Source organism: Astatotilapia calliptera, chromosome 3 (genome assembly GCF_900246225.1).
Source record: "Astatotilapia calliptera chromosome 3, fAstCal1.2, whole genome shotgun sequence".
Lineage (NCBI taxonomy): Eukaryota > Metazoa > Chordata > Actinopteri > Cichliformes > Cichlidae > Astatotilapia > Astatotilapia calliptera.
In genome coordinates this window covers 8,986,875-9,013,973 of record NC_039304.1, presented here as the reverse complement: position 1 = coordinate 9,013,973, position 27,099 = coordinate 8,986,875, and the positions used below count along the sequence as shown (strand labels likewise).

Below are 27,099 nucleotides of genomic sequence, written 5' to 3'. Positions count from 1 at the left end.
GTTCAGTATAAGGTGCTTAATCTTTTGAGTGCCAGAGGATACCCATCATCCTTTTAACCTCACCGCGCCTCACCCCCCCTCTCCCCTGCTCTAGTGATCAACTGGTGCAGCAGGGAGCCCTTTTTATTTTTTCTATCCAGAGGGAAAGAACGAGTGGGAGGCGCAGAACTGGGCGCCTCCACTCCACACCTCCCCCTCACCACCATGCTTGCCCCCCTTTGTACCCCACAACCCCCAGTTCGGTTCCCCCAGCAGTGCACATTCGTCATCAGGTTTGTCTGATTAAAAGACAGAAGGCCTCAGGTAGCTATTGCTGCTGCGCTGCGTCACATCAGTAATCCTCCACCATCTCCATCTCATTCAGGCTCATACACTCGCCCGTGTTGTGGAATGAGTACCCTGCAGGTAGGAGAGGGCACAGGGAAGAGAGGGGAGAGAGTACACCAAGATTAGAGAAGGATGGCACAAGGGGTTAAAGGCTGGCTTAAACACTGACAGGAGGGAATAAAGAAAACGATATCATAAGAAGAGGTCTTGGCTTCTTTTTGGTTTCTTTGCCGATTCGGATTTTGTCTGAAAAGGTTTTCGGAAAGCGAATAAACAGCTGCAGTGTTAGCATTATAAGGAAGGGCCCACTGCAAATTACACTGTGTCAGAGAAGAGTGAATAAGCTGTGTTTATACTGTTTTACATATCAACAAGTTGGACTCTGAACGCTCCCTGAGACGGAGCATTGGTAGCTAGCTGATTTATTATTGCATCTCTACTCTCGGTAGGTCATTTAAGCAGATCAGTGTTATACAGTGGAAACAACCTGGTTTCACTTCACACATAATCCTACTGCACAAATGACTACATTTTCCACTTTGCGTTTCCATGCTAAGCATTTCCTCTAGTGAGTAACTCATGTACTTGATCTGGGCTCTGAACTAAAAGCTGAAGGTGGGTGTGAATAAAAACGAAGGCTTGAAAAGGATCGAAAACTAACTCAAACTAAGCTGTGTTAAAAAATAAATAAATAAATTAAAAAAAACCTGGCAATATGAACATATACTGGGAACTATAACAAACACCAACAGTACTAAATACACTCTAGAAACCTAGTGAAACAAAAAAAAAAACTGGACAGAAGGAAACTAAACAACATTAAAACCAAAGAAAAACACTTTTTGGTAAAGCTGTCCATGTACGTGGTGAAGAAGTTCAAAGGAAAAACCTTAAAAGCTCTTGAGGTCGCGTACCTAAGATGCTGGGGTCAGAGTGCAGCATCATGGGCTGTTTCTTCTTCATCTTTCCTCCCTGGTTATCATAGAGACCAGCCTTGCCCATGTGGTTGGCCTGAAACATGGACTGCAGAGTGTTGGGATTCATACCTCGCATTGAATCCTAAAAAACACAAAGCAAAAATGATCACGATCGTAACAGTGCCAGGTTGGACGTGACCCTTTGATGTTTCCGTTTTCTTTTCGAGTTTCAATCCAGGAGACTCCTCATAAAGAAATTAAAGTTTTCACTGTCTATAAAAAGTCTTTAATGCTGTAGTGAAGTTATAGTTGTAGTAAAGGAGAGCACTCATTGATGCTGTGTTAATAACAATCCTGCGTGTATGGCTTAGAGGCATGTCTGCATTTACCTGCAGAGGGAAGTTCATGTTCAATCCAGCCACTTCCTTTGATAACTAGGACACAAAGAGAAGAGGAGGAATTAAAGCCACTCTCAGCCTGTTAATAATACTTTTAAACACATATGTGCAAAGCCTGACCTTCATCCAAAATATTCACTTCCTACAATTTCAATCCAGCTAACCACAGAAGGTTTGTGTGTGAAACCACGTCCATAATGTCTTAAAGAGGACGCGTCATGCTTTTATATATTACGTCGACTATCAAAATCGTCGACGACTAATTTAATAGTCGATGCGTCGTTTGAAGCTTTGTAAGATCCCAAAAGACGCAGGAATAAGTAGCAGGATTTAAGAGTGTAATAACGGACTGAAACAGAAGATGGCAGCACTGCATGTACAAGGATGCCAGCTGCCGTTAAACCCCGAAGAAGAAGAAGAAGCTGTGTCCCAGAATTCATAGTGCGGCTCATCGCAGCCCAGCTCAGTTTCGAACAATGGTGGCAGCTAGTTGGTTTTAATATTACTCTTATTATTCTTTCTGGGTCACAAAATAAACGTTTAACATATTTTCAGGCGAGAATGTAGCTGTGTAAACCTCAAATATCTGCTCAGTTTATCAAGACACCACATATTTTCAAAAGCGCTCCGATGTTGTCGGAGACGTCTTTTACCCACCAGCTCGATAGCTAGCCGGGGGCTAGGCTCACTAGAGCCGTGAGAATACCGGACCCCCCGGCAAATCGTTTTCAAACCCACCGCTGTCTTTCACTACTCAGGTTAAACATGATATATAAGTCACTTAGATAACTTAAAAATGTTGTTGTTTGGCTTTTTTCAGTATTTTATTTGTTCCTGAGTAAATCTGTTTGGCTGAGATTAAAGTTAGTTTTTACACAGCTGAATAAACATCAAGCAGACAGCTGATTATCAGAAGTGTGAGATGCTGGAGAATTTACTCCGGTGTCCTGTTATATTTTAGATAGCAAGGAGTTTATTCAACTTCACCGAAACAATCTGCAAATTTCATTTAAATTCAATAAACTATCATCTTGTCTTTCTTTTTAATTAGCACACACACACACACGCACACACACACACACACACACACACACACACACACGCACACACACACACGCACACACAAGTATGTACAAGTGATCCCTGAGCTTTGACTTCAGACTGCTCTAAACATTCAGTTTCAGGCAGTTTTTCTGTTCTTGGTTGTGAATGATGGCAGTGAGGTTTAAGTGTCTCAAGCTGGCACTGAAAAACAACTCAGTGTTGGTCAAATAAAAAAAAAATGTCACAGCGGCTCCAACCATATATTTTATACAGCCTATGAATCCCCTAGGTTTCCAAGTTAACTCACAGAAATTGAACACTACATCAAACACTTGTACAGACTAGAATGTACCATCGATTCCCACCTGAGAAAACCATCAGTTTCCGACTGAAAATGCAAACTACTGAACACAGTCTGTGTCTATTCACAATAAAAATGAACAATTAGCCACTCGTCATACTATAAATTAAAGGCTTTAATGGGCAGGCTTTCTGTGTTCTATAAAGAGAACATTTCAGCAATGTTTTTCTTTTCTTTAAATTACACTGATGTCGTTTACCGAGCAGGTGACATTTTGGACTGATGTTGTGGGGATGGAGCTGGACTCCCTCAAGGTGGTGTCGGAGAGGCGGATGCTGTCCAAGATAAAGACAATGTTGGATAACACCTCCCACCCACTCCATGACATGTTGGTCAGTCACAGGAGCTCGTTCAGTGAGAGACTGAGATTACCGAAAAGCACCACTGAACGACACAGGAAATCATTCCTGCCTGTGGCCATCTCCCTGTACAACGCATCCACTTAACACACTGTTTGCTGCTACAACTACACATGTTTCTTTTCCAAATATTTATTTATAAGTGACTTATGTATGTATGTATGTATGTATATATATGTATATATTGTACTATTCTTAGTTAGCGTATTGTCTGTCTTGTCTTAATGTTGGTTTAAAATGGAGCACTGTAACAAAAAATAATTTCCCCCAGGGATCAATAAAGTATTCTGATTCTGATTCTGATTCTGATTCTTTCAACCTACCTGTTGCTGCTGTCTCTGTTGGTTGGCTTTCTGTTTGGCACGTCGCTCCAGAAACTGTTTGGCGAACTCTTTGGCTTCCACTGTGTCCCCTAGGTAGGACCGGATGAAATCCAGCACTGCATAGGGAGACTCCACCTCCTTCAGGTATGCCACAATTGTGGCAACTTGATAAACACACAACGTGAATGATTAGTGACACAGAAGTGTTGCTGTAATTTACACAGACATCAGCTATTGATGTCTGTAAGCTGAGGGTAAACTCTAAACACCCTTTAGATTGCTAAATGTGATAAAGTTGAACCGCCTACCATCCACAGAGGAGGAGGAGTTGTTGGCAGAGGTGTTGAGAGCGTGCAGCATCTGTTCACACCAGGTGGTGAAGCCGTCCTGAGGCTTCATGCCCTGCAGCAGCTTCAGCAGCTTCTCCTCCTCCTCGGTGCGCTTACGACGGATCATGTACTGATCACTGTGGAGGACACCCAGGCAAATTATATCATTACTATCATCAACTAAAAGAAATCCACTTTTTCCTGCAAGCAGTGCTTTATAACTGGGCAATCCAACAATCCACATCAGCTGAGTTGCCCAGACATGCTCACCTGAGTGATGGGCTGCTGCGGCTGTTCTTAAGGCCCATGTTGTTGTTGCTGTTCCCACGCAGGCCGGTCTGGTTCTTCACAGCCTCGTCCCACATGCCCATGCTGCCCGAAGACCCTCCACTACTGCTCTTACTCTCCAGACTACCCGGCCCTCCCCACATACCGACGCCATCCACCCACTGCCCTCCCATGGAGGAGCTCCCCATCGACAAACCAGAGTGCTGCAAACGGATAAAAATCAGGCTCCATAAATGACCAACAATATGTACGTTTTTATTTTAAACATGCAAATTCCTGCTACATGCTAACATTATCATTGCTGTAGACCTGAATGGTGAACTCACGCGGTCTCTCTGCTGCTGGGCTCTCTGCTGCTGCTTCAGGAGTCTCTCAGTCTCCTGCTGTATTTCCAGCAAAGCCAGAGCCTGGGGCTTTCCTGCCTTAGAAAGCCCAGAAGAGGAAGCCCCACTCCAACTAGAGCTGCCTGCCCCCGGTCCTTGCTGCTGGGGGGTCTGCTGCAGCAATTTCATGATCAGTTCCTGCTGCTGACGACACTGCGGGAACATATGACAGATCAGGCTATAGCTGTGGTTCTCGTTTCTTAGAGGAAAACAGCATTTAGTGCCGCTCAGCAAAGCAAATTAAATATCAAACATTATGAAAACTAAATCAAAACGCAGCTCGGAATATTTTTGCTTTAATGAACAAAGCCAGTAACATATTTAACAACCCCAAGGCAACACATGGGATAAAATGAATGCAAAATTTCTCCACCTGCTTGCGTCTGAAGATCTCCTCCTCCTCCCTCCTTTTCTGCTCCTCCTGTTGCCTTCTCTTCTCCTCCCTTCGCTTACGCTGCTCCTCTTCCTCACGCTTCGCCCTGAGTTCAGCGTCTCGCCTCTCCTGCTGGAGCTAAAGGAAATGCGTCATCAGTAATTCTGAATGAATATTTGGATCTGACGCTGGTATGACTCAATGGACTCACAGTCTGATATTACTATTCAACAGCCCTCACCTTCTGAAGCTGTTCGAGAGTTGGACCCTGAGTAGAAGGATTCATTGTTATGTCCCAAAGACTGGCTTCACCACCTACATGAAAATGAAAAAGGATCATATTAGCGGCAGCCGCTACAGTTTGTGTGTTTTAACTGTGCCTGCCTGTGTGTGCACAAACCAAACAGCAGCAGTCCACACTGTACCTGACGGCTGTGAAGCTGAGGTATGCATGTCCCACATGGACCCTGTATCTGGCACTGACATCGATCTGTTCATCGAAGGCATCATACTCTGCTCACTGCACCTGGGACATAAAGCAACACCCGACGTGTACGTTTACTTTGAAACTAAACATGTCCTCCAAAGTTCAAACTAGGACCGGAATGAACTCCAACAAATTTAGGGCGAAGCCTCCACCCACCTGTTCATGAGCTGGAATAGCTGCTGCTGCTGTTGGAGCTGTTGATAAAGAGCTGCTGCTGCAAGCTCCTGTTGCTTTTTCAGGCGCTCCTGGTCCAGGTTTCCCTGATGAAGGGGAAAGATATAATGTCAACACAAAGGAAAAGTCAGACTCAAAATTACAATAGCAAATTACTGCATCTAGAACAGACTTGCTTCTGGTAATATTTCAGCTACATTTACACACATTTATCCAAGTCAGCATGCAATAGAAAATTCATTAAATCAACTGTGTGACATTAAGAGGTGAGAATTTAAAATTACAATTCCTGCCACCATAACCTGTCTAGAAATGTGCCCTCTCATTTGCATCCTCCCCTCCCCATCCTCTCGGGTGGCTGAGCTCTGACTCACAGTCCCGGCGGGCCCCCGGTTGGGCTGCGGGCGCTGCGTTGGTGGTAGCTGTCTCACCAGCAGGGGCGGCGGGGAGGGACCCGGGGCAAAGGGCACGCGGCCCCACATCTTGATGACATCCCCCAGGGGTTGGAAACCTTCATCACAGCCCCGCTTCACCAGCAGGGTCATGGTGAAGTAGCCAGCCTGAAACCACTCACACATCTCCACCGTGGTGAATGGACCTGGTTGGTGGGCAGGACAGAGGAGAGTTTGCAATGCAGAAACTGACCTTAGGTGTCGGACTAGCTTCATCTCACCTCAAGAAATTAACAGTTTTTATTCATGTTTTTAGAAAGTATCATCAGGAGAATAGGAGTACCCTGGATCTCTCCCTGGGGGTCCTTATAGAACCACTTCATGGCAGCCTCGTGAGTTAGCGGCAGAGCAGCTGCCGTGTTCCTGCTCTCCTGCTGCTGCAGAGCCTGGGTGAAGCACTCCTCCTCCAAAGAAGTATCCTGCAGTGATGCCACCATCTTCTCTGCCTCCTACACAAATATAAACAAACATTTATTATCTAGTCGACAAGAGTTGGTGTAGCAGGCTCACCCGTAGGATGAAAAGGTGGCGATGCTAATAGTACAGCTAAGACTCACAACTTTGAATGCACTGATACCAGCTAAAACAAAGCTCAGCAGGTTTTAGACCTAGTCAGACAAGGTTATGTTAGTGATGCTTGTTTAAAGTAACATATGTGAAAATATAAACAATATATAGAAGAGCACAGAACAGACATGCAGACGTCCTTTTCAGTTTCCGGCACATCAATCAGCATCAAATGAACTGCTCTATATTTGCAGCCTCCCCCCTAACCATCGCGTTTTTATTCAAAGCAGTGAGTTTTATCAAAAGACAAAAAAAGAAAAGTGCAGTTCTGGTTTTGAATATTCAGCAGCAAAATAATCACCAGTTTCATCCCTCACCTGAAGGCTGTGAAATGTAGTTTGATTAGACATGATTACATAATTTGTCTGAAATGTTCCTCTTGCTGCTCCTACCTGCTGCAGGTGTTTCATGCCTTCGTCGTCCTCAGCGTCTCCTCCAGATGGCGGGAGTAGAGGAGCAGCAGATGAAGGGGGTGGAGGAGGCAGGCTGGAGGAGGTGGCTGCGCCGCTGGGACTCAGCTGGGCCTTGGAGCCCCCTAATGGAGCTGCATCTGACATACGCACATGAAAAGAAAAAGAAGAAACGAGTAAAACAATGGGCCCTATTTTTAGTGTTTCTATTTATAGTTTAGCGTTTGGTGTTGTTTGATGTGAGCGGTAGAGCCGCCTACTGGCTCTGTGTCACATCCAGCAGCCGGTTCAGTAAACAAAGTATCAAATGACTGAGGCAAACACATTCTATTTCAAACCAAAATATCAACATGGCTGAATTTCCTTGCTCAAACACGCCGACCTGAGACTGAAAGGGCTGAGGTCATGAAACCAAAGGTTCAGGATCTCTCACTTTAGAAGCCTTTTTTAAATTTAAATCATTGCACAATAAAAAGTTGCCTAAATAACTTTATTCCGGATTTATACAAAATCAAACAGTCTAATAATTACTGAAATGCAGAAGCATGTATATTTGATATAGACAGTTAACATGTTCTTTTTTTTCTTATAAGAGTTTAACACATTAATGAAATTGCCTAAAACAAATTTTTAAAAAAAGATAATATTGCCGTTTTGTCCTGTTGGCACACTAACACAGAGGTATGTGGAACATGACCTACTTTCACCAGACGTGCTGCTGGCCTTCACAGACTGGCTGTTGCTCAGCTGGGCATTATCCACCACTTGATTAGCACTGCTGGGTTGGGACTCCAGCGATGGAGGGGGACAGTGAGCTGTTGGAGAAGACGAAGGAGATGCTGGCTTTGTCTCACCATCTCCAACAATAAAGATGGCTTCTTTAATCTCTGTGAGGCCAGGAGTGGAAGAAAGGAAGGGGAAAAAAAGTAATGAATCCTCCATTGACTATGATCAGTGAAGGTAAAAGATAGAAGACAACATGTAAATGTAAGATCAAATAAAGACATCCGGTCTCGCCTCACCCTTGTCTTTGTCTCCTTCAGCGCTGTTCCTCTCCATATCAGCAAGGCTGTCTCCCTCCTCTTCCTCTTCCTCAATCCCCTTAAACTCAAACTCCTCCAGGATTGTCTCCTTGCCACTCTTCTGATACAAGATACAGACCAAAAAAAGTGAAGCAATCCCAACAAATAAATATTAAAACAATATCATAACAGTAACAGAAACATCATTCTGAGTACCTTCATAGGCATGAACGCTCCAGACGAGTCAAAAGTGCCCATCTCCCCATCCTCCTCATCTGTACACCACTCAGGCAGGCCGTCCCTATCGTCCTCTAGACCATCGCTGCCTGCGCGCCGACGCCCGCCACCGTGCCCGTCAGAGTCCCGGAAGTCGAAATCAAACTTCCTCCTCCGACCTTCTCCTGGACCACTGTGGTCCCGCCAGCCCGCTGAGCGAGGACCACCATCTGGTAAACAAATGGAAAGTTATTAGCTTCAAAACTGACCTGAGCTACACTCAGAAATTTATTTTTCTGTTTTAACTCAATCTGGAGTTTCATTTTCAAGATATCTGGTTTGGAAAGATCATGATTCATTGAAGCCAACTGCTGAGTCTGCAGAAACTCAGGAAGCTTTAGTTTAACCTAAACCCAGCTGCTTGGTTTTCCCATCACTGACCACTAGATGCCAGTACAATGTCCTTTAAGCTAAAGTTGACACACACATTGTTAACATAGGCTTAAAAACACAGTAATATAACAGTGGAATGATGAGTAATACAAATCTCAGTGATGCTCCATCTTAGTGATTTTAATGAGGCTATACCAAAGTGTAGCTTCCACACTAATGAGTTAGGACAAAAGGTTTATGTCAAAGGAACATTAAAAATTTGATCCAAGTCTTAGCTTGTGTTGACAGCAGAAAGAGGAATAAACAAAGCAGAGTTTATGACAATAAAAAAAACGTTTGTGTTTATCATACCATCCCTACGGGATCCAGCAAGTCTCCAGTTACTGCCCGGCTCCCCTTCGTCTTCCTCCTGCTCCTCCCGTAGGGTGCGCCAGTTATCACTGTCAGCCCTTGTGTACTCTTTCCTCACCGGACCCACGGGACCTCCAGTTTCTTCAAAGCCAGGACGTCCCACCTCCCGCCGCAGCGGCTTCTCAAATCGACGCTCACCCCTGAGAAAAGGAGGGAAATGAAGGGAAAATTAGACCAGTTAGCAGAAGAAAACATGGGCCAGTTTTTAACCCAAGAGCAGTGTGTGCAACCAACACCTCACACTGGAGACAATACATTTGCACAGCTTATCCAGATCTTGGAAGGAAAACTGAAAGAAATACAAAAAATACCTGAAAGGATTACAGACTAGGCTGCACTGCTTGACAGCTGCTCTGAGTAATGATAAAACAGGCTTCTGTTGTGCAACAGAGCACTTGGAGTCATTATTTGCATGACCTTACCAACAATTTAAGGACAGTGCAGGTGCCGTGCGCAGTTTATCCTTACCGGTCGTCCCAGCTCTGGCTGCGGTGAATCTCTCGGACGCTGCGACCGAAACCCACCTCGGCATCTTCAATACTTCTTTGGTAGAATCCACCTTCACCACGGCCTCGGCCTGTTTATACACATTAGAACAAGGCATGTGTGGTTAAGTAGCTTCATCCTGCAGGCAGGTGCACACATCAACACACCATCGAACATCATTCTTCTTTTGTGGTTTCCTTTGCTGGGCTGAACTGTGCATGTGTTTACATTGGCATGTGTTGACAAGGTAAGCGCGTAAGCCCCGTGCTTTTAGGCTGCGGCTGGACAAAAGGAGGACTATTTTAAACAGGCCAAGAGGAAGTGTGTTGCACCAAGATGGTGGAAGAAAGAAGGAAATAAACACTTTAGTAGTTGCCTTAAATAAACTGTTTTACTTTAGCTGGGCAGCAGCCATTGTAGTTTGAGCCGAGGGCTTTAAGCAGCCCTTCTGTTGTTGTTGTTGGACTCTGCAGCACAACTGATTGTGAACAGGCTCAATCGGGGCTATACTTTATTGCCTGTGTCCCTCATCCAACTTTTTTTCCCTGCCGTTACCTCGACCACCCCGTGTGGCTCCTCGTCCACGGACCACTCCAGCTGGGGCCGCACCACCCACTCCTTTTCCCATGAGCCTCAGCACTGCCACACTGTTCACAGACATGGAGAAGTTCCTCTGCAGAGTGAGTTGAACGAGCCAAAAAAAAAAAAAAGGAGAGAGGAATGTGAGGAATGTGAGCTCACAGGCACATCTGTCAACTGAATCTGTATGAGGGTGAGATACCACAAGATAGGGCTCAAACAGTTTAACATTTGCAGATATGCATTTGTGAGAGTGTGGCTGGTGCAGACCTGCTCCTCCTCAGTGAGAGGCACCAGTGCCAGTGGCTGCATGGGCTCTTCTTGCAGAATAGCAGCAAACTCCTTATCCTGCATGTCCTCTGGGACCTAAAAGCAACAACAAGAGGACAAAACCACCTCTTAAAAACTTGAACTCTGACTTCAAACATGTTCATATGTTTAAGGATACAGACTTATACACCACTTTAGAGAAGTCCTATTGTTCTACACTATTTATGCTGCTTTGTATGAGTCGCAATTCAGAGTAAGCCTTATTTTCAGCCCGTCGGGTTATTCTGTCTGAAAGAAGCAGTTTTCCTGTAAGGCCATCCTCTCTTCTCTTCTTCTCTAAGACAATTACTTCTGATTGACTGCCCCTCACAAACAGGGGTGAACTGCAGTTCGGTGTTCTGTGCTTATAGACAGATATTAAAGGCAGGGTTTTTGTCAATGTACTCCAAGCCCGGCATCTCATAAACCGGGCCTCGGACCGGTTTGGTTCCGGGCCGCGAGAGTTGTGGCTCAGGTGTGATTTTCAGGGTTTTTAATCGGTTTTCAGCGTTATTTTGTTATTGTTTTTATCATTAACTCGGTTTTCCTGGGTCTTTTCACGTGTGTTATGAATAACTCTTCTTTGTTTCAGTAGCGGTACTAGTTTTATTTTGTTGTATTTTTCCGCGACACCTTAAAGGCCGGTCCGTGAAAATATTGTCGGGCATAAACCGGTCCGTGGCGCAAAAAAGGTTGGGGACCGCTGCTTTAGCTGATATCCATCTCCTTGTGTCAACAGGTGACTGTAAGCTTACATCATTTTTGCCCCATGTGAATGGGATTCAGTGTTTCACATTGGTATAGACTGTAATAAATAGAGAATGAGTAAACTATTAACCAACCTTGTTGTCTTTGACATAAAGTGCTAACATCTCCTCTCGGCCGTAGCGGTACTCGGCCAGCTTGTACTTTGGCATGGCGGGGGAAGGAGGGGGAGACGTCACACTCCCCCCACTGGACAGTGCACGGAGCCTGTGAGTAAAAGACATAGGATAAAGTACTTTACTTTCAACAACAGGAATTAAAGCGACTGTCCAGTACAACAAATAGGTGTTTTGCAACTGCATGCTAAAGCTTTCAAAGCTGTGTATTTGCTCTACTTTTCCCCCCAAGCTAATAACAATCTCTGACATGTAATGTAAAAAACAAGCTTTATAAATAACTTGGTGCAAATTCCCCAGTTGGCTCTGAACGCACGCACACACGAAAATCAGAGCAATTGTGTAACCTTGACACAATTCCTTTTAATCTCAATTGAAGAAAAATAACTAATAGCATCCATCTTGCAGCAGGAAATTTTTTAGTAAATGTTCTGTAACAAATTCCTCCCACACAGCTCCCCCTGAACACACTTGGCTCAATGCTGACGATATATTAGCTTTCCAATCTCAAGATTTCATTTTAAAAAGCTATTACTAGCTGGCCAACTTCCAAGGCCTGCTGTTTAACAATGGCTCCTTTCACATGCCTCTACAGAGTGTGTCAGTGACTCTCAGCTCCACATCAAAACCATATGCAGCTCAGAGATGGAGAGGCGGGTGTGGGGGGTAGAAAGGTAAAGGGAAGCTTCATGAAAGCCCAGTTGGTAGCATGTAGCAAATCAAAGAGGATAAAAATAAGTGGAGCAGCAACTAATATGCATAATAAGAGAAGCGCTCAGGAAGCAAGCCAGTGGGTGGGTTACTAAGAAATATTTGTGCATCATATGTACCCACCTGCATTTACCTGCAGCAAAACATGAGCTTTCCTCCCTAACAAGGATTCAAATATCCTCTACACACTTAAATCTCTACATGAATAATCCTTTGAGAGTCTTACAAAGATTGGAGTAAGAGAAACTACACCAACCTAAAAGCATGGCCGAATATTTTACTTTGAATTTGACCACAATGACTAACATAGTTGCAGGCTGCGCTGCCAACTAAAGCTCGAATGGTCTAAATAATTTCGTAAGGTTAACTGGCCTTTAAAGACGTGTAAACATGCTGGTCAGGCAGCTGTATGTGGCGAGCACATGAACCGGCCGCTCTGTAACTATATTAAAAAGGGTACGAGGATGAAAGTGAGCTACGAGAGCCACTGAGAGCAAAGCAGCTGCAGATGTGTAAAGGCAGAAATATTCTGTGAGACTGGCACTGCACCAAGAATGCACACAGCAGTCACGGGCCGTTAGAGATGGAGAGCTACCAAACTGCAGACTACGCCCCCCCATTAATCGCTGCACAAACATTCACTGAGCTACAGAAACAGCAGAAGGAAAGAGAGATGGACAGGAGAGAGCAGTGACAAAACCGACACTTTGTTACCACTGAAATGACTAACCACGGCAGGGCGCCTGCAAGCAAGACTCATTTTTAAAAGCACTTTCATATCAAGTTTAAACGTCTTCAGCAACATCTTTTTTTTCCCCATGTGTTAACAGACTGTAACGGAATTTAAAACTGAGACCTTCCTCTGTACTATTTGTTGCCTTTAAGAACCTGTGTAATGATTTCTATGTGAAGACTGACCGAGAATTTATTGTAAGAATCCGAGAATATTATGCTTGATTCGTAGTGTCTACCATTAGTGTCGCTCTCTTCTACTCCCAGCGCCAACAGTGAGCAACACTAGCCAAGAGTAGTACCGAGTCCACAAAAGCTCAAACACACATTCCAGAGAAGGACAACAGAACTGACTTCAGACAACATTTCACTTATGAAAAGTGAGTAGCGAAGCTAGGCTTAGCCAGGTAGCTGATGTGCTTTGGGCATACCATGTAATTTCACCTAATGGTAACCATTAGCTTACCTGCTAACATGGTGACTAAAGCCACAACAAAGTCTGTATTATCCAACTGAAGTTTGATCAAACAGAAAATAAGGCCTTCAGGGGAGAACTAAAGTTTACACGTGCATGATTCATTCACACTTGTAAACGAACTGCATGCTCTCTCCTGTTACAACATATTGTCTTATGTGGTAACTTGGCCGCCTATATTCAAACTGCAGAAAGATCCAACCAAGGTATGACATTACAAATGTTTATATTTCAATTTAAGTGTTCATTTCTTGGTCACATTGCCAATCCAAACACAAAGGATAGGTCAACACCCTGAAGCCAACTGAAGAATGAAGGCTGCTTATGCCATCTGCACAGCTAAGGTTACTTAACAGCATCTCTAACAGCCGTTTTCATACCGGTTTACTCTTACGATGATTTTCTCAGGTAATGCTGGTGCCACCTTCACACAACTCATTTTGTCCAACAAAAACTCATAAACCAAAAGACATCAGCTCTACTTTAATGAGAGACCATTAAAAAAAAAAATCTAAGTATTTCAGGTCATCGCTTCCATTTTGGGCCTTTGTTTTCATGGTTTCTGGTACGGACACTCTGAACCGTTTTGGTTGAGCTGAATTTGATCGAACAGCAGCTTATAACCTAACCAACTTCACTAACCCCTGATCTTTTCCTAGTGTCATTTTCAGGGGAACGAGTCCAATTGACACAGGACGTTAAGACTTAAGCAAATTGCCATTGCGATTTAACGGCCACATTCAAGAAGGTCATTTGGAGGTTACTTAAATCTGCACATTTCATTATGTCCAAAGTTTCCTTAAAAATAAAAAAACAGAATGGCACTCAGCATAACTCATCCGCTTTTAATTTTCCCCCACAAATAAAAACAAACACAAAATAAGCACTTGGTTCCTCTGGGAAATATTTCTTTATAAAAAAAATTGAAAATATATAAATAATAAAATATAAAATAAAATACAAATATTACCATTCTGGGCCGAAGTTAAGAGTCTCAGCAGTCATATTCCTCACGTCCACACAGAACTGAGTATCTAAGGAGGAAAAAAGTATCCAGATTTCTTTGTGTTTTTTCTTTTTTGTGACGAATAAAATGCAACTTTGAAAAGGAGGGTTAACAAAAGAAAACGGTTCCTTACCCTGTCCAGATAATCGGAGCAGGCTGGACTGGGCTGGACCAGGCTCGAGCTGGCTGGCTTTAGTTAGGCTTAGGTGACTAGAAGGCTGAGTGGTGCTTAAGCTGTGGTCACAGAGCTCCCCAAACACACAAAGAGAATAGCTGCCAGTTTCAGGTGCTTGAGGAATACCAGGTTATCAGGTCCTAACTAAGGAAGGGCTTTCAATGATAAGTTTGGAGAATGGAAGCTCCTGCTACTCACAGCCAAAAAAGGTTGTTAACATAAAAAAGAAACGAAAAGAACCTTAGAAATTAACAATGGAACAAAATAAAACACTCTTGCTAATAATGTCTTCTTTTTTTTTGTTTGCGATTTCCTTTTTGTTTTTTTACAGCAGTTATATCTCACATTAACGTTAAAAATATGAACTGATTGATCAAAAGACGTAACGCAGGAACAAAATAACAGCCGAAAAAACAATGAAATAGGCTGCTGGAACAGCTGCCAAGAGCAGACGCGACTCGCACTCCTCTTCTCCTTTCTCTCACTCCCTCTGTGCCGTTTTCTCTCGCTCCAACTGAAATGTGGACTGACGGAGACCTTCTAGGTAACTCCTTTATTTCCTGACCTCCTCCCTTTGCACCACTGGAAAAAAAAAAAAGAAAACAAAATAGTGTTAAACAGAGACAGAATGAGAGAAATATAAAATTTCAAAGAAAAATGGGAAGAAGTAAACACTTCATAAATTAGCTGCTGCTCTTGAGATGCTTTTTCACCGCTTGGCAGTCCACCTCTGTTGTAAGTGAGTGAAGGAACCATAATTTGATTTTCTCCGCAAAGACTCGACATACCATTTACGCAGCGTGCCTGGGACTCACCAACAGATACCCAATTTGATCAATGTGTTGCAGCACTCTGAGTTGAGGGGAAAGTGCTGTGGTATTCCTTCACTGAATAAATGAAAACTATTTCTAGTATAGCACTCAGTCATACTCCAACATTTCTGCTGCTCACAGGAGATTTTCCATCCTGAAATACACCGAGTCTATTTCAGTCATGTTGTGAACCAGATGCTTCCTAAACCATGCAGCTGGCTGGGGATGATTCCTCAAAATGTCATGGCAACTAAAGCAATATCCAGGCAACTAAACCTCAGCAGCAAATGCTCACATACACATACATACATATATTGCCCCTTTAACATGAACACCACTTAGGTTCGCACACTGATGACTAAACACAAGCCATATTTTCCAGCTTCTTCCCATCTTGGTGACTACTTTCCTTCAATATTCCCTCACCACAGACGCTGAACAAAAAACGTTAAGTTCACAAGTTTTCACAACATTTTATTAAATGGCCATCATTGCATATAACCGACACTTGCAAGGTTACCTACGCACTTTACAGAGATTGGCTACATGGTGCTAGCAAACTAGAGAAAATAGACATTGCTGTTTCAATCGGTTTCGTTTTAAATTAGCTTTGTCATCTTGCATTTGCACGGATGCTACTTTCTCTGCCCTCTAATGCGCTGTTTTGCTACACGCTTAGTTATGTTGGTAGTAAATACTGCACATGAGGAAAGCATGAAGAGAAGAAAACTTTACTCAGGCTTATTACAGTTTGATTTATTTAAACTGAAACAAAAGATTCCCAACAACTGACAATCTATGTGAAAATAAATAGATAAATAAATTTTAAAAAAGAAGATAAAATGATGTTGGCTACGATGGTTTGAAGCCAATTTTTCCTCTCCCTTTTTTGTTTTTCCTTTTTTTAGATGAACCCTGTTGCAACAGAGCCAAGAAGCTCTTCTGTTGATAATGTTAGCCAATGACACACACTGGTTCAGAGAAGCTGTAGGTTTTATTATTCTTACAGTTGGGGCTGTGCCATCCTTCACGATAATATTGGTATAAAATATTTTCACATCTTATAAAACCGCCACAGTGCAATATCATTGCTATAGTAAGGCATGCATTTACAATCCCTAGTGTGCACTACAACAAGACAAGGCCCAGACATGTCTGAGAGCAAGAGTCACATGTCATTCTCCAACGACTATTTAACTAAAGACTGAGCTACTTAAACAACCTCCAACAAAGCACTATGCTAAAAAAAATATGCAAGAAAACTGCTCCTGCCAAAGGTGGAAACAAACTTTTCATGACTTGAAGAAAAAGAACAAAAAACACCGCCAACTACAACCAGGCTACAAATGACTCAACCTAGCATGGTTAGCTGCACTTGTTATGAAAAAGAAGAACAAAGTGGATGGAAATTAGGCAATTACTGATGCAGTTACATGAAAAAAGAGACTTAAGCACCTGTTTAAAAAGCTCAGCCTTAGATAGAAAATACCAGGGAAAAAATACTGCTTTTTTTTTTAATGTGACAATATTGTGCAGCTTCTTTAACTTTATTTACTGCTAAACTAAAGTGTTACGCACTTATTCACACTATTGCTTAAAACTTCCAGGGAAAACACTACCTGGGCTAACTGTGTCACTAACATTTAACTATAAACGCTGCCGCATGTTGTTTCATTAGACTCACAATTCAAATTAGTACACGTGCCATCAGTGACAGCTCACCAGAAAATAAGGATGGAAAATGCACTTCATTTAGTTACACTTATAAATGCTGCTGCCTAGGAGTGGGCGATATAAACGATATACGACAGAAACGATATAAATTTGGCCAAGGATAGAGATTTTGACTATATCGCTCTATCGCGATAGCGCATGTTGATGATGTCATCAAGCTGCGCCTGTTTTGGTTGAAAGCATCGCACCGGCTAAAACCATTATCATCTGCAAATTATGGCGGGCGACAGTCATAGCAAAGAGATGAAGCACTTTTGAAATATGGGGAAAGCCAAAAACTGCGCTTCCTCCACTTCCGTAACATTGATTCATTAATGTTGAATTCTCTCGCAGCTGTTCTAGTCCCATGTTGTTGCAGTATATTAATAACTAACCTCGTATTGTGGATGAATAATCTCAGTTGTTCTCCTGACTGAAGTTTGGCCCGTGTATAGCATCCTGCTATGCGATTGCATTTGTCCCCAACCACCAGAATCTCTCACGTTAACTTTTATCGAGTGGAGAAAAAGTTGGCGTTCATCCTCCAGCTTCACTGTGCTAATGTTATGCTAACATAGCTGTGTCGCTAGCAATCACGTAGCATAACGTTACATACCAGGTAGTCCAACTTCAGTAACCCTGCAAACGCCACTGCTGTTTATTTTTCTGTCTTCATTTATGTTGGAAGTGGTAGCAGAGCTGTACGTTTTAATTAGTTTCAAAAATCTCTGTCAGAACATGGTATGAAATGTTTAGGTGGAAACTAGCGAGCTAAATTCCTGTTAACTTGTAACTCCGTTAAATTTAATAAATTCTGTTTTCATGGATGCTAAACTTAATTGTTACACCCGATAAAGCAGCAATGCTGATGATTTAATTAAAGATGAAAGAATTTAGACCGTTTTTAACTCTTAGTGTTCGTTTGACTTTGGGACCTAAAGAAGACGGAGTTTTGGACCCAGATTACTCCGCGAAGCTCCTCACTACGGCACTGGAATGCGCTGACAATCCATCAAGCAGTGCGGCTTACCAAAGTTGAACTAAAACATTTTTTAACAGATTTATGCTCGCCCAAATCGGTTCGAGGTCAGTAAGCACAACCAGAATTCATACATAAGGTACACTCTCGATTTTTGAGAAAATTAAAGGATTTTAAGTGTGCCTTATAGTGTGGAAAATACGTTATACAGAAGAAAAGAATATATCGCGATATATATCGTTACCACACATGCTTCAAATTATATCGCAATATGAATTTTAAGCCATATCGCCCAGCCCTACTGCTGCCTGCATTTTTCAACATTCAGTATTGTTTCTGTAAAATATAATTACTGCAAATTTTCTTTGGATATAATTTTGAGACTCAACTGGACACCCCCACTAACAATGTAGTTGCTGCCCTTTTAATCAGAGCATCTCAAATACAGACAGAAACTTTTTTTTAAACTTTTCACCTAAACCTCTCTCCAGGAAATCCTAGCAGCTAGGATGCTGGCCTTTGTTATTTTAAAGCAAATGTCCAAAACCAATTAATTAATCTGCTCACCTGTTTAAAGACCGCTAACCCACTCAACCTACAAATGAATGCAATTTCCTAGCAACTGCACAGTACATCCTCCTATTGTATTACTAAAGTTCAGTTTTTAAAAAAAAGCCCCACTGCTCACATATCCCTGTTTTCTTGGTTTAAAAAAAAAGAAAAGGAAAAAAAAAGTAGGAAAATCGAGGTCTTAATTGAACTTTTGTACCTATAAGAAATCTGCTACATTGCCAGTAGATATGATTGCCTTATTTACATTAGTTATTACATTCATTATCATTTTAGAAGGCAATACAAATTGATGGAACTACTCAGTGCATAATCACTGCAACTGGTAAAGATTTTAAAGACAGAAAACAGAAAAATGTAAAAAGGAGAATTTAATAATTACCGAGTAAGCAGATTTAAGAGCAGTCCACATTAAACTATTAACACTGCAATACAGACATGTTTAAGACAAATGGAAGATACTGAGCAGGTCCAGTTTACATTCCAATATACAGCAAATATAAAATCTTAATTTAAATTTCTCTTCTGAATTATTGGGGGAAAAGACCATTTTATGCATTTGTAAACCAAAAGCATATAAACTTCTACATGAATTTAAAAGACAGTAGGACCTAATGAACTGTCATGTGTGAACAGGAAAATTGAAACATGCCCTTTAAAACAGGATTCAAACCATTCCAGTCACACAGTTCCCAGTTTGTGTTTGTCAGGCTCCTGATCAGAACGCAAAGTACTTTTTTTTTTTTTTTTACATGAGTACTGTACTTTAAACAGGTGTACTTAGCAGGTGTACCAATTGTCAATTTAAAAGCAGCACAATAAAAACACCTGTAATACCAGGCTCCAGTTATAATGGCCAGATCAGTTATGGCTTAAGGGAAATCCAGAAAGAAAATAATTTCACAGAGAAAACCTCACCGAATAAAATGACACTTTATTGCTCTTTAAGCTCCTAGCAGATATGGCAAATTTTTCTTTACTTTTATGCGCCGTCCAACAGACTTTTTTTTTTTAACTTCGTTTAATACCCTGTATCAACTTTGCTTAAAAAATTATAATAAATAAATAATGCAAGGTCGGAATATGGGATTTCTTGTGCGTATGAATATTAGCAAAACTCATGCACTCCAAAACGTGGCGGGATAAAGATTCCACTCTGAGTAAAAGGGAGCGGTACCAGTGGCTCAAAGTGATACAAGTGCAAGCAAACTTGCAACTCTGACTAAATTAACTATACCGATGGTGCTAAATGTGGCTAACATTTAAACAGAACAGTCGGAGTTGACGTTAGCTACCGACAGTTGTGGCGAGCTACGCTAGCGCGTACCCTGCTCGCCTCTCAAGCCAATTAGAGCGAACTGATTTGTGGGCAAAGTGCAATAAAGCCCTAGTTACAACCTCACTGGCCTCGATATCATATTTCTATTGCATATGAGCAGTTGCTAGCTAGCTTGCTTCGTAACTTAGCACAAGGTATGCACTGATCGTAAAGGCCTTGGCTTGTAGGTTCAAATGACACCAGATATGTCGGCAAAGGGGGCGGAGTATTGGGATCTGAGTCCCCGGCCTGCTCCGCTAATGTGCGGACGACCACCAGCGCCACTCCGCTGTCGGTACTAATGCGTTGTAAACAAAACAAACAACAGCAGAAACAGAATTTTAGCTCTTAAACAACTCAGTGAAAATGTTTTTTTTTTTCATGACAGATAACACCGACCCGTTCGAGCTGCAGAAGCTATTAGCATGTTAGCTCCCGTTAGCCAGCTAGCTAAAAGACAGGCAGCAAAGAGGAACCATGGCTTACCTTCACTGTTTATAGCTACCAGACTGCTTGTCTGCACGGCGTGTCTACAGCCAATTTATCGAATGCATTGGTCTCTTTAAACACTGTAAACGTATTCATTCGACAGAATAGTACTTTCAGAAAGTCGTGCTCTGTATTTTATTTATTATTTTTTTTCCCCTCTCCACCAACGGTCGCTTCTGCGTATCAGTATGTGTCTGCTGGCTCCCAGTCGCTGCTCTTCTTGTTGTTTGTGTTTCGGAAACATGGCCGTCAGTGTGACACCACGTGACTGGACATTGACAAGCGCCTAACCAATGCTGTAGCAGGGCAAACACACCCCTATTTACCAGCCTGGACACTGGAGTGTACTGCACGCCGCGATGCTTTTACAGGCAGAACGTCCGGAAGGGTTATTTAGCCAGTAAGCTGGCGAGCGAAAGCATTTGTTAGCACGCAATTGTATTAAATGCACAACACAGCCAGAGCAATGCAAACTCGCGAGGCAACAGTCACAGAATAGCAATGAAATTAACTTCCATTCAACTTGCATTCACAAACGCTGCTGTCAGTAGCGTTGAGCGTAAAAGCACAGTTAAATATTGTTTCAACAGTGAATTGTATGCCTCGCAGTGCTGGCAGCAAACACTTACTGAGCATGCGCAATGCTTTTCTGGCGGTAGTTGTGGGAGTTAGTCGTTAGAGGGTGCTGTTAAATGCACAGCAGCACAAGTGTGCACACAACCGGATGGTTTAAATGGGGATTAATGAAGATGAAAGTAGCAGTCCTGCCCTCTTCAGTTGCTGGTAAAGTAAATTTCAGAAATGTAGTTTATTAAAAACTAAAAACGAATAATAGTTACAATAGTATGTATGATAATTTTGCACAAAAAAATCTTACAACTTCTAATTGTTGTATGACAGCGGAAAGAAAACAGGTTGAAGATGACTAATTTCATTGCATATAAATATTTTCTCATATTATCTCAGTGTCATCAAAACACTTAGTTGCAAATTTCAATATGGAATGTGGATTACCTTCAGTTTGTTTAAAAAACAAACTGAAACAATATCAGCTTTTCTTGAGGTGGATTCTCTAATATTTTATTCCAATATGCCATATATTGCAAAGTAAATAGTTTTCAACTCAATGTTAATCAAATGAAGCACATATTGGACAATGTTCAGATGGTTAATAACACCATCAGTTTGGGAAAACATGTGGGCACTGGCCCCCTTGACAGAGACAGTGGACCCTCTACCAGTCAGCTGGTAGGGGATGTTGCAGCTGTAGATGGTGGTATATTGTTTGCCTCTCAACCTTTTCTTAAAGTTTCTGAAGGCTTTGATTAAGCAGAGGAATTTAGTTATACTACCACCACATTATTGAACCTCTGCTCAAACTGTCTGCAGAAACGTAATTGTTTTTTGAAGTGCCCAACCTTTAATATCACCAGTCTTGATAGAGTTCATTCTTAACGTCTTTCTGGTCTTCAGGTCATGTCCCAGCTTGTCATGGTTTTACATCGTCCTATGAATTCCACACTGGATTCATGCAGAATGATTGCTCATGTCTGGGTTCAGGCGTACCCAGTTCTCTGCAACCGCACTAACACCTCTGGAGTTTCCCCCTATGAAGGATTTTGTGAAGGCTGCCAGATGTTCATGTCAGTTACATGGGCTCACTTATGCTTCACAGCAATCACATCAAAGCCATGTCCAGCTAGCCTGGTCCCAGGTGCTGTTCTTGCAGCGTTCAGCTTGGCTAGTGAAGCAGGAAAGTGGGCCTCGTGGCACACAGCCAGCAGCACTGTTTGAGATGCTGTGAATGAAAGGTGCAGGAAGAAGCCGGCTGAGTTTATTATTCTCAGTTGGACCATTTCAGCATTTCTGAAAAGGTTATTGTTACATTAGCTGGAAGTAAGAGTAGAACACTGTGGTACAATGTAAAGTGATATTTTTACTAACCAAACATTACATTATTTCATTCTTCAGATTTTTTTTTACAGACAGGAAGTGATGCTGCATATGTATATTTAATATAGACATAGTGTTTAATCTCAGAAGACAGAACACTGTAAAATATAATCCGTTGTTTTTAACAGTCCAGGAATTAATTTTTACTTCAAAACATTAAATTGAGTTTTTATGTTTGTTGGCTACGGAGATTTTTGTCAAGGCGTTTAAAGCCATTACCAACAGACTCTGAAGCAAGACCCAAGAGTGAGTATTTGACTGTTAAGGGGCTTTAATGTCGTAGAGCATTGAGCAAAAACAGAGGAACTGCGGATCCACGGGAATGGAGCCAGCTACTTGGTAGAATTACCCTAGGACAGAGGAAAAGAAAGTCAGTCCGGACAGAATCTGATGCTGAGCTCTTTATGAAAGGTGTCAGAAGGTGGTGAGGATGCTTACTATGGGTAGGGCCACTGATCCGATCTCTGCAGGCTTTCCTAATTGTTGGAGGATGGGCAGGCAAGTCAGCTGCTGAGGTGAGTGTTTAAGCAAGGATTTCCTGAAAACATGGACCAGCTTGACGGTGAGATGTGATTGCATCTTGCAGATGGTTTGTTCTTCCGCCACATGAGAGTCACAGGAATTTGAGAAAAAGAGGACATCAGTGCTTGGAGAATGCAAAGGTCATCAAGGAGATGGATCACCACTCTAGTGAAGACGACAATCTGGTGGTGGAGCTGGTCCTTAAATACTGACAGAAGAACAGGACTTCAGGAGCTCAAATGAATCCAGCCCATCCTCGATTCAGAGAAGTGTTAGGCCACAGGAGACGACCAGTGCAGGAGCATGATAATGGAAATTTCTAATATTAAGGAATCCTAATTTAGAAACGAACTGCGATAACACAAATTATAAAGTAAAGTCAGAGAAGTACATTACTATGACTAGTTGCAAACTCAAGAGGAAGTAACTTGTAAATCATTGTGTCCTGCTTTGAGTTACATTTACAACACCCCAACGTTTTATATTGTACAACATCCATATCATCCATCCAGGTTGTCCAGTATCTTTGGAGTTTACATTTTTACATAGTGCATACTGATAAGACCATGTGCTGCATGAAATATAGAAAATATAAAGTTACAACAACACACGGGTGTAGGAAGCCTAGCCTATAGAGTGAACATGGTGATGTAATTTTTAGAAAGGTAGAAAGGTGCAGACTTGCATGACTAAACCAGATAAGTGAGGTATCCAGCCAACCAGGCCAACCTGAGCCACTGCTGCTTTGCATAGAACGTCTCTGTCCAGCTGTCATTGTACTAGCCTGCTGAAGGAAATGCTGATACAGGATGACACGTTAAGCCGAACCGGAGTATGGAGTCTGAGTCTCTCGGTCTTTTATTGGTGCGCAACAGCCATAGCAAACATGTCAGACCCGATAAAGAAATAACCCAGTTATATTTTCTTCAGGCAACTCCAGCTGTGTGAGGATGCATCTGTTTTTCACGTCTTTATTCCCCATCACCCTGCTGATGGCGTCCCACCTGGTGAGCGCCACTGTGTCCAAGAGCTTCAAAGAGTGCAGCCAATTCTTCTACATGCAGACCCCGCCTGCAGGGATCAGAGGAACAAGCCTCAAGTGGATCTGCCAGAAATATGCAGACAAACTTCGCTACGCCACACTGTATGACAGCAGTCGCCATCTCCCCCTCTACTCGGCCTACATCTTTAAGAAGTCTGACGGGAAGAGGAGGATGGACACCCCCTGGATGTATGAGCCTCAGGTAGAGCCTCAGAGCAGCACAGTAGCTATAACTTGCCACTTTTTGAAGAGATGTTACATGTTTTGGGGCATGATAACATTTTGTTTAAAAAATCTAATCTATACAAGAACAGTGCATATACCGGGTACTAGAATTTTTATATTTTTTTCCCAGAGTTACTTTAGTTTACATGAGTTAATTTTACTTCAAATCAGTCTGGTGCTTGTTACCAAAGACCCAACAGCACAGTATAAGCTGTTAATCACCCAGACATGCCCTCAAACACACCTCTATTTTAAAGACACAGTTTGGCAGTTTGAAAGATGAGAGTTAAAGTCGAAGCTTGTTTGTGTTGGCTAAATATGTATTCTAAGAAAGCTGATTAACAGAGCCTCTTAGGTTACCAAAGTAGGTTTGGTTTATAATGACTCATATCCAATGGGCCAGAAGAAATAAATTGCCTCAAGTGCTAAGGCTTGGTGTATTCTGGCTCTGGTTCAGCCTTGGACTCAAGGCTAAAAGAAATACCTTCTGGCGCTGAATTTGACTAATTGTTGCTCCTTGCTACATATTGATTTCACATAAATCACCGTATTTCATCTGTTTTCACTAAGTCTGAATAAGCACATATCTCAATATTGTGAGTGTTTTAAGCTTTGACAGCATTGTACTGTTGAAATAATCGCTCAATCATGATGATTTAATAACTTAAAAGACTAGCTTGGAATGTTGATACATATTCTTATTCATCACTTTAGTGAAAGAAAACATTGATATTAATGTTATAACATCTTTAAAATCAATGTCTAGCTTCAACATTTCTTCTGTAGCACATTCACTGTATTCATCCATAGCACACTTAAGGCAAGTTATTTTTTCTAGCTCATTTGATGTGAGTCATTATAAACCATAATTACTTTGGTATCCCTGCCAACCAGCTTTCCAATTATATTTTAGTGTGAGAGATGTGTGTGTGTTCAGTTTCGGCATCCAGAATAGGGTTGGTTGGGTTATGGTAAGGTACATCTGACCTCCTGGATCTGGCTCTTTTTTTTAAGCTGACCTGAATCTGGCAACACAGGATTAAGAATCTGACACCTATATTTTTTTAACTGTCATGTGAACAAACAATCAGGCTGTGAAATATGATGTGTAATACCTGCCTTAGATTAAGATGCTTCCAGGCTTTACTGCTCTTATTTAAGTGTTTTGCCCTGTGGATTGAGGACTTTAAAATTGCTAAATGTCATGTTTCTTTTACTTCCTCTTCTTACAGCTGCTTTCAAATGATGAGAGTAGTAACATGAAGGCACTTCCCCTGAGTGAAAAGACTCCCCCTCTGATCGAGGACAGCCAGCTTGTTTTAGAGGACTACACGGATGCCGTAGGATATCGACGTGGCCCACTAAACCCTGACTTGCACCAAGCAGAACCAGATGACAAATCCTCCACTTACACCCTGACCAACATAGTTCCACTGATCACAGATTTCCTGGAAACCTCTTGGAACCCATACTTAGACATCGTTCGCCGACGTCTCAACAATTTCTGCCACGGCAAATCTTTTGTAGTGACAGGGGTGACTGTTTCAGGGGCTGCCATTCAGCGTAATAACAGGGACCGTCTCATCATTCCAAAACACTTATGGCTGGCATACTGCTGTCCACAGTTTGATCATAACTCACCATATGAAGTGAGGTTTATGTTCCCTAGCTACGGCGGCTATGCACTGAATGAACAGGCTGGATTTAGTGTAGTCGAGGTACCTCTAAAGACTCTGGAGACATTCTTAAGGAGCCAGACTGACATAGACAGTGACATGGCCATATTCTACAAGGGATGTGTGGCAGAAAATCCCTTAAAGAAGAAGAGAGACCTTACCAATGTTTTAGTATGATGGAATTTTCATAGTTGATCTTCTACATGAAAAACAGTATTTTGTCAAAAGCTAGCTTGCAGTTAGTAGCCAAGCTAGTGTTAGCTAACATGAGCCAGCTCAGAGAAAACCTGAATAAAAGGAAAACATGTTTTCTAAAAAATATTCTTCAGTGTTTTTAACCACTTAAAAAAATCTGACAATTATTTTGTTAAAGTTAATGTTTAGCAATTAATGAATCAAATTAAAAGCCCAAACAACTACCCAGAGGTGTTTTAAGAAAGATGACTTGGTTTTAGAAAAACTTTATAATTGACTTGAAGTCTGTCCTGCTTTCTCTGCTGTTTTTGTCCTACAGATAGACAGGCTTCATTAGATAAAACTAGCCATTAGCTTTCTGGCTAGTGTTAGCTTACCCTACTTTTATGGAGAAACTGGCAGCTCGCTGGCTAATGCTAATTTGCTTGCTTGCTAAGGTTTTCTATTTTGAGTCCATTTGTATGCTATACTTAGCTAAAGCTGGTCAGTGCTATCTTTGGGAGCTGAGGAGAGGCATTGTGACCATAATAGTCATGTCCTTGTCTCACTCACAGGCTCTTAGAGGCAACACAGAAATTAACAAACAGTATATTTTAAAGTCACATTGCAGTCTGTTTCACACACTGGCAATAAAAAAGGGTTTCACACATGAAAAAAAGTTGCAGACTTTTTAACAGGATGCAGAGTAATGCAGGAATGTTGAAATGCATCTATTGCAAAAACAAGACTAAGCCAACTTTACAGTGTTGAGCAATCCTGCTTCACATGTTATTGAATAAATTAAAGTATAATTCAGTTAGAAAGGAATAGAGCCATTGAATTGTTACAATTTATTAATCTTGCCTTTATGGAAACAAATTATGAACCCAATGGCATCTTTATTAAATCCTTCCTGGGGTAATTGCCATAGCTGTTAAAATTTCCTGCACTTAAACTGAATACATTCAAGCCAAAATGACCTGACTTGTAATTTGTCCACATCTTTGTCTTTATCCCACCTATTGTTCTCCTCGACTC

General features: G+C 41.9%; 2 protein-coding genes across 4 annotated transcripts; one reads left to right on the top strand and one right to left on the bottom strand.

Moving 5' to 3' along the window:
• Positions 1-230: 230 nt before the first annotated feature.
• On the bottom strand, positions 231-20,723 carry gigyf1a (GRB10 interacting GYF protein 1a). 2 transcript variants are annotated; one of them, XM_026161634.1, is made up of 25 exons: positions 20,467-20,723; positions 14,547-15,170; positions 14,378-14,441; positions 11,451-11,580; positions 10,570-10,665; positions 10,276-10,393; positions 9,703-9,811; positions 9,175-9,374; positions 8,431-8,660; positions 8,215-8,335; positions 7,894-8,079; positions 7,175-7,332; positions 6,499-6,664; positions 6,138-6,361; positions 5,746-5,849; positions 5,528-5,622; positions 5,344-5,417; positions 5,103-5,240; positions 4,673-4,882; positions 4,329-4,549; positions 4,038-4,195; positions 3,730-3,893; positions 1,634-1,678; positions 1,242-1,386; positions 231-399 (listed from the first exon to the last, which is right to left on the bottom strand). In XM_026161634.1, exons 3-25 carry the CDS (start codon positions 14,410-14,412, stop codon positions 332-334), a joined length of 3,195 nt encoding a protein of 1,064 aa, XP_026017419.1. In that variant the 5' UTR covers positions 14,413-14,441; positions 14,547-15,170; positions 20,467-20,723; the 3' UTR covers positions 231-331. The 2 variants fall into 2 exon arrangements, with proteins under 2 accessions (XP_026017419.1, XP_026017418.1); XM_026161633.1 differs by having other exon boundaries at positions 5,528-5,628; positions 20,467-20,722.
• Positions 20,724-20,819: 96 nt separating this feature from the next.
• Positions 20,820-26,212, top strand: LOC113018551 (endonuclease domain-containing 1 protein-like). 2 transcript variants are annotated; one of them, XM_026161636.1, is made up of 3 exons: positions 20,820-20,869; positions 23,875-24,188; positions 25,444-26,212. In XM_026161636.1, exons 2-3 carry the CDS (start codon positions 23,895-23,897, stop codon positions 26,062-26,064), a joined length of 915 nt encoding a protein of 304 aa, XP_026017421.1. In that variant the 5' UTR covers positions 20,820-20,869; positions 23,875-23,894; the 3' UTR covers positions 26,065-26,212. The 2 variants fall into 2 exon arrangements, with proteins under 2 accessions (XP_026017421.1, XP_026017420.1); XM_026161635.1 differs by lacking the exon at positions 20,820-20,869 and adding an exon at positions 21,082-21,252.
• Positions 26,213-27,099: the final 887 nt, after the last annotated feature.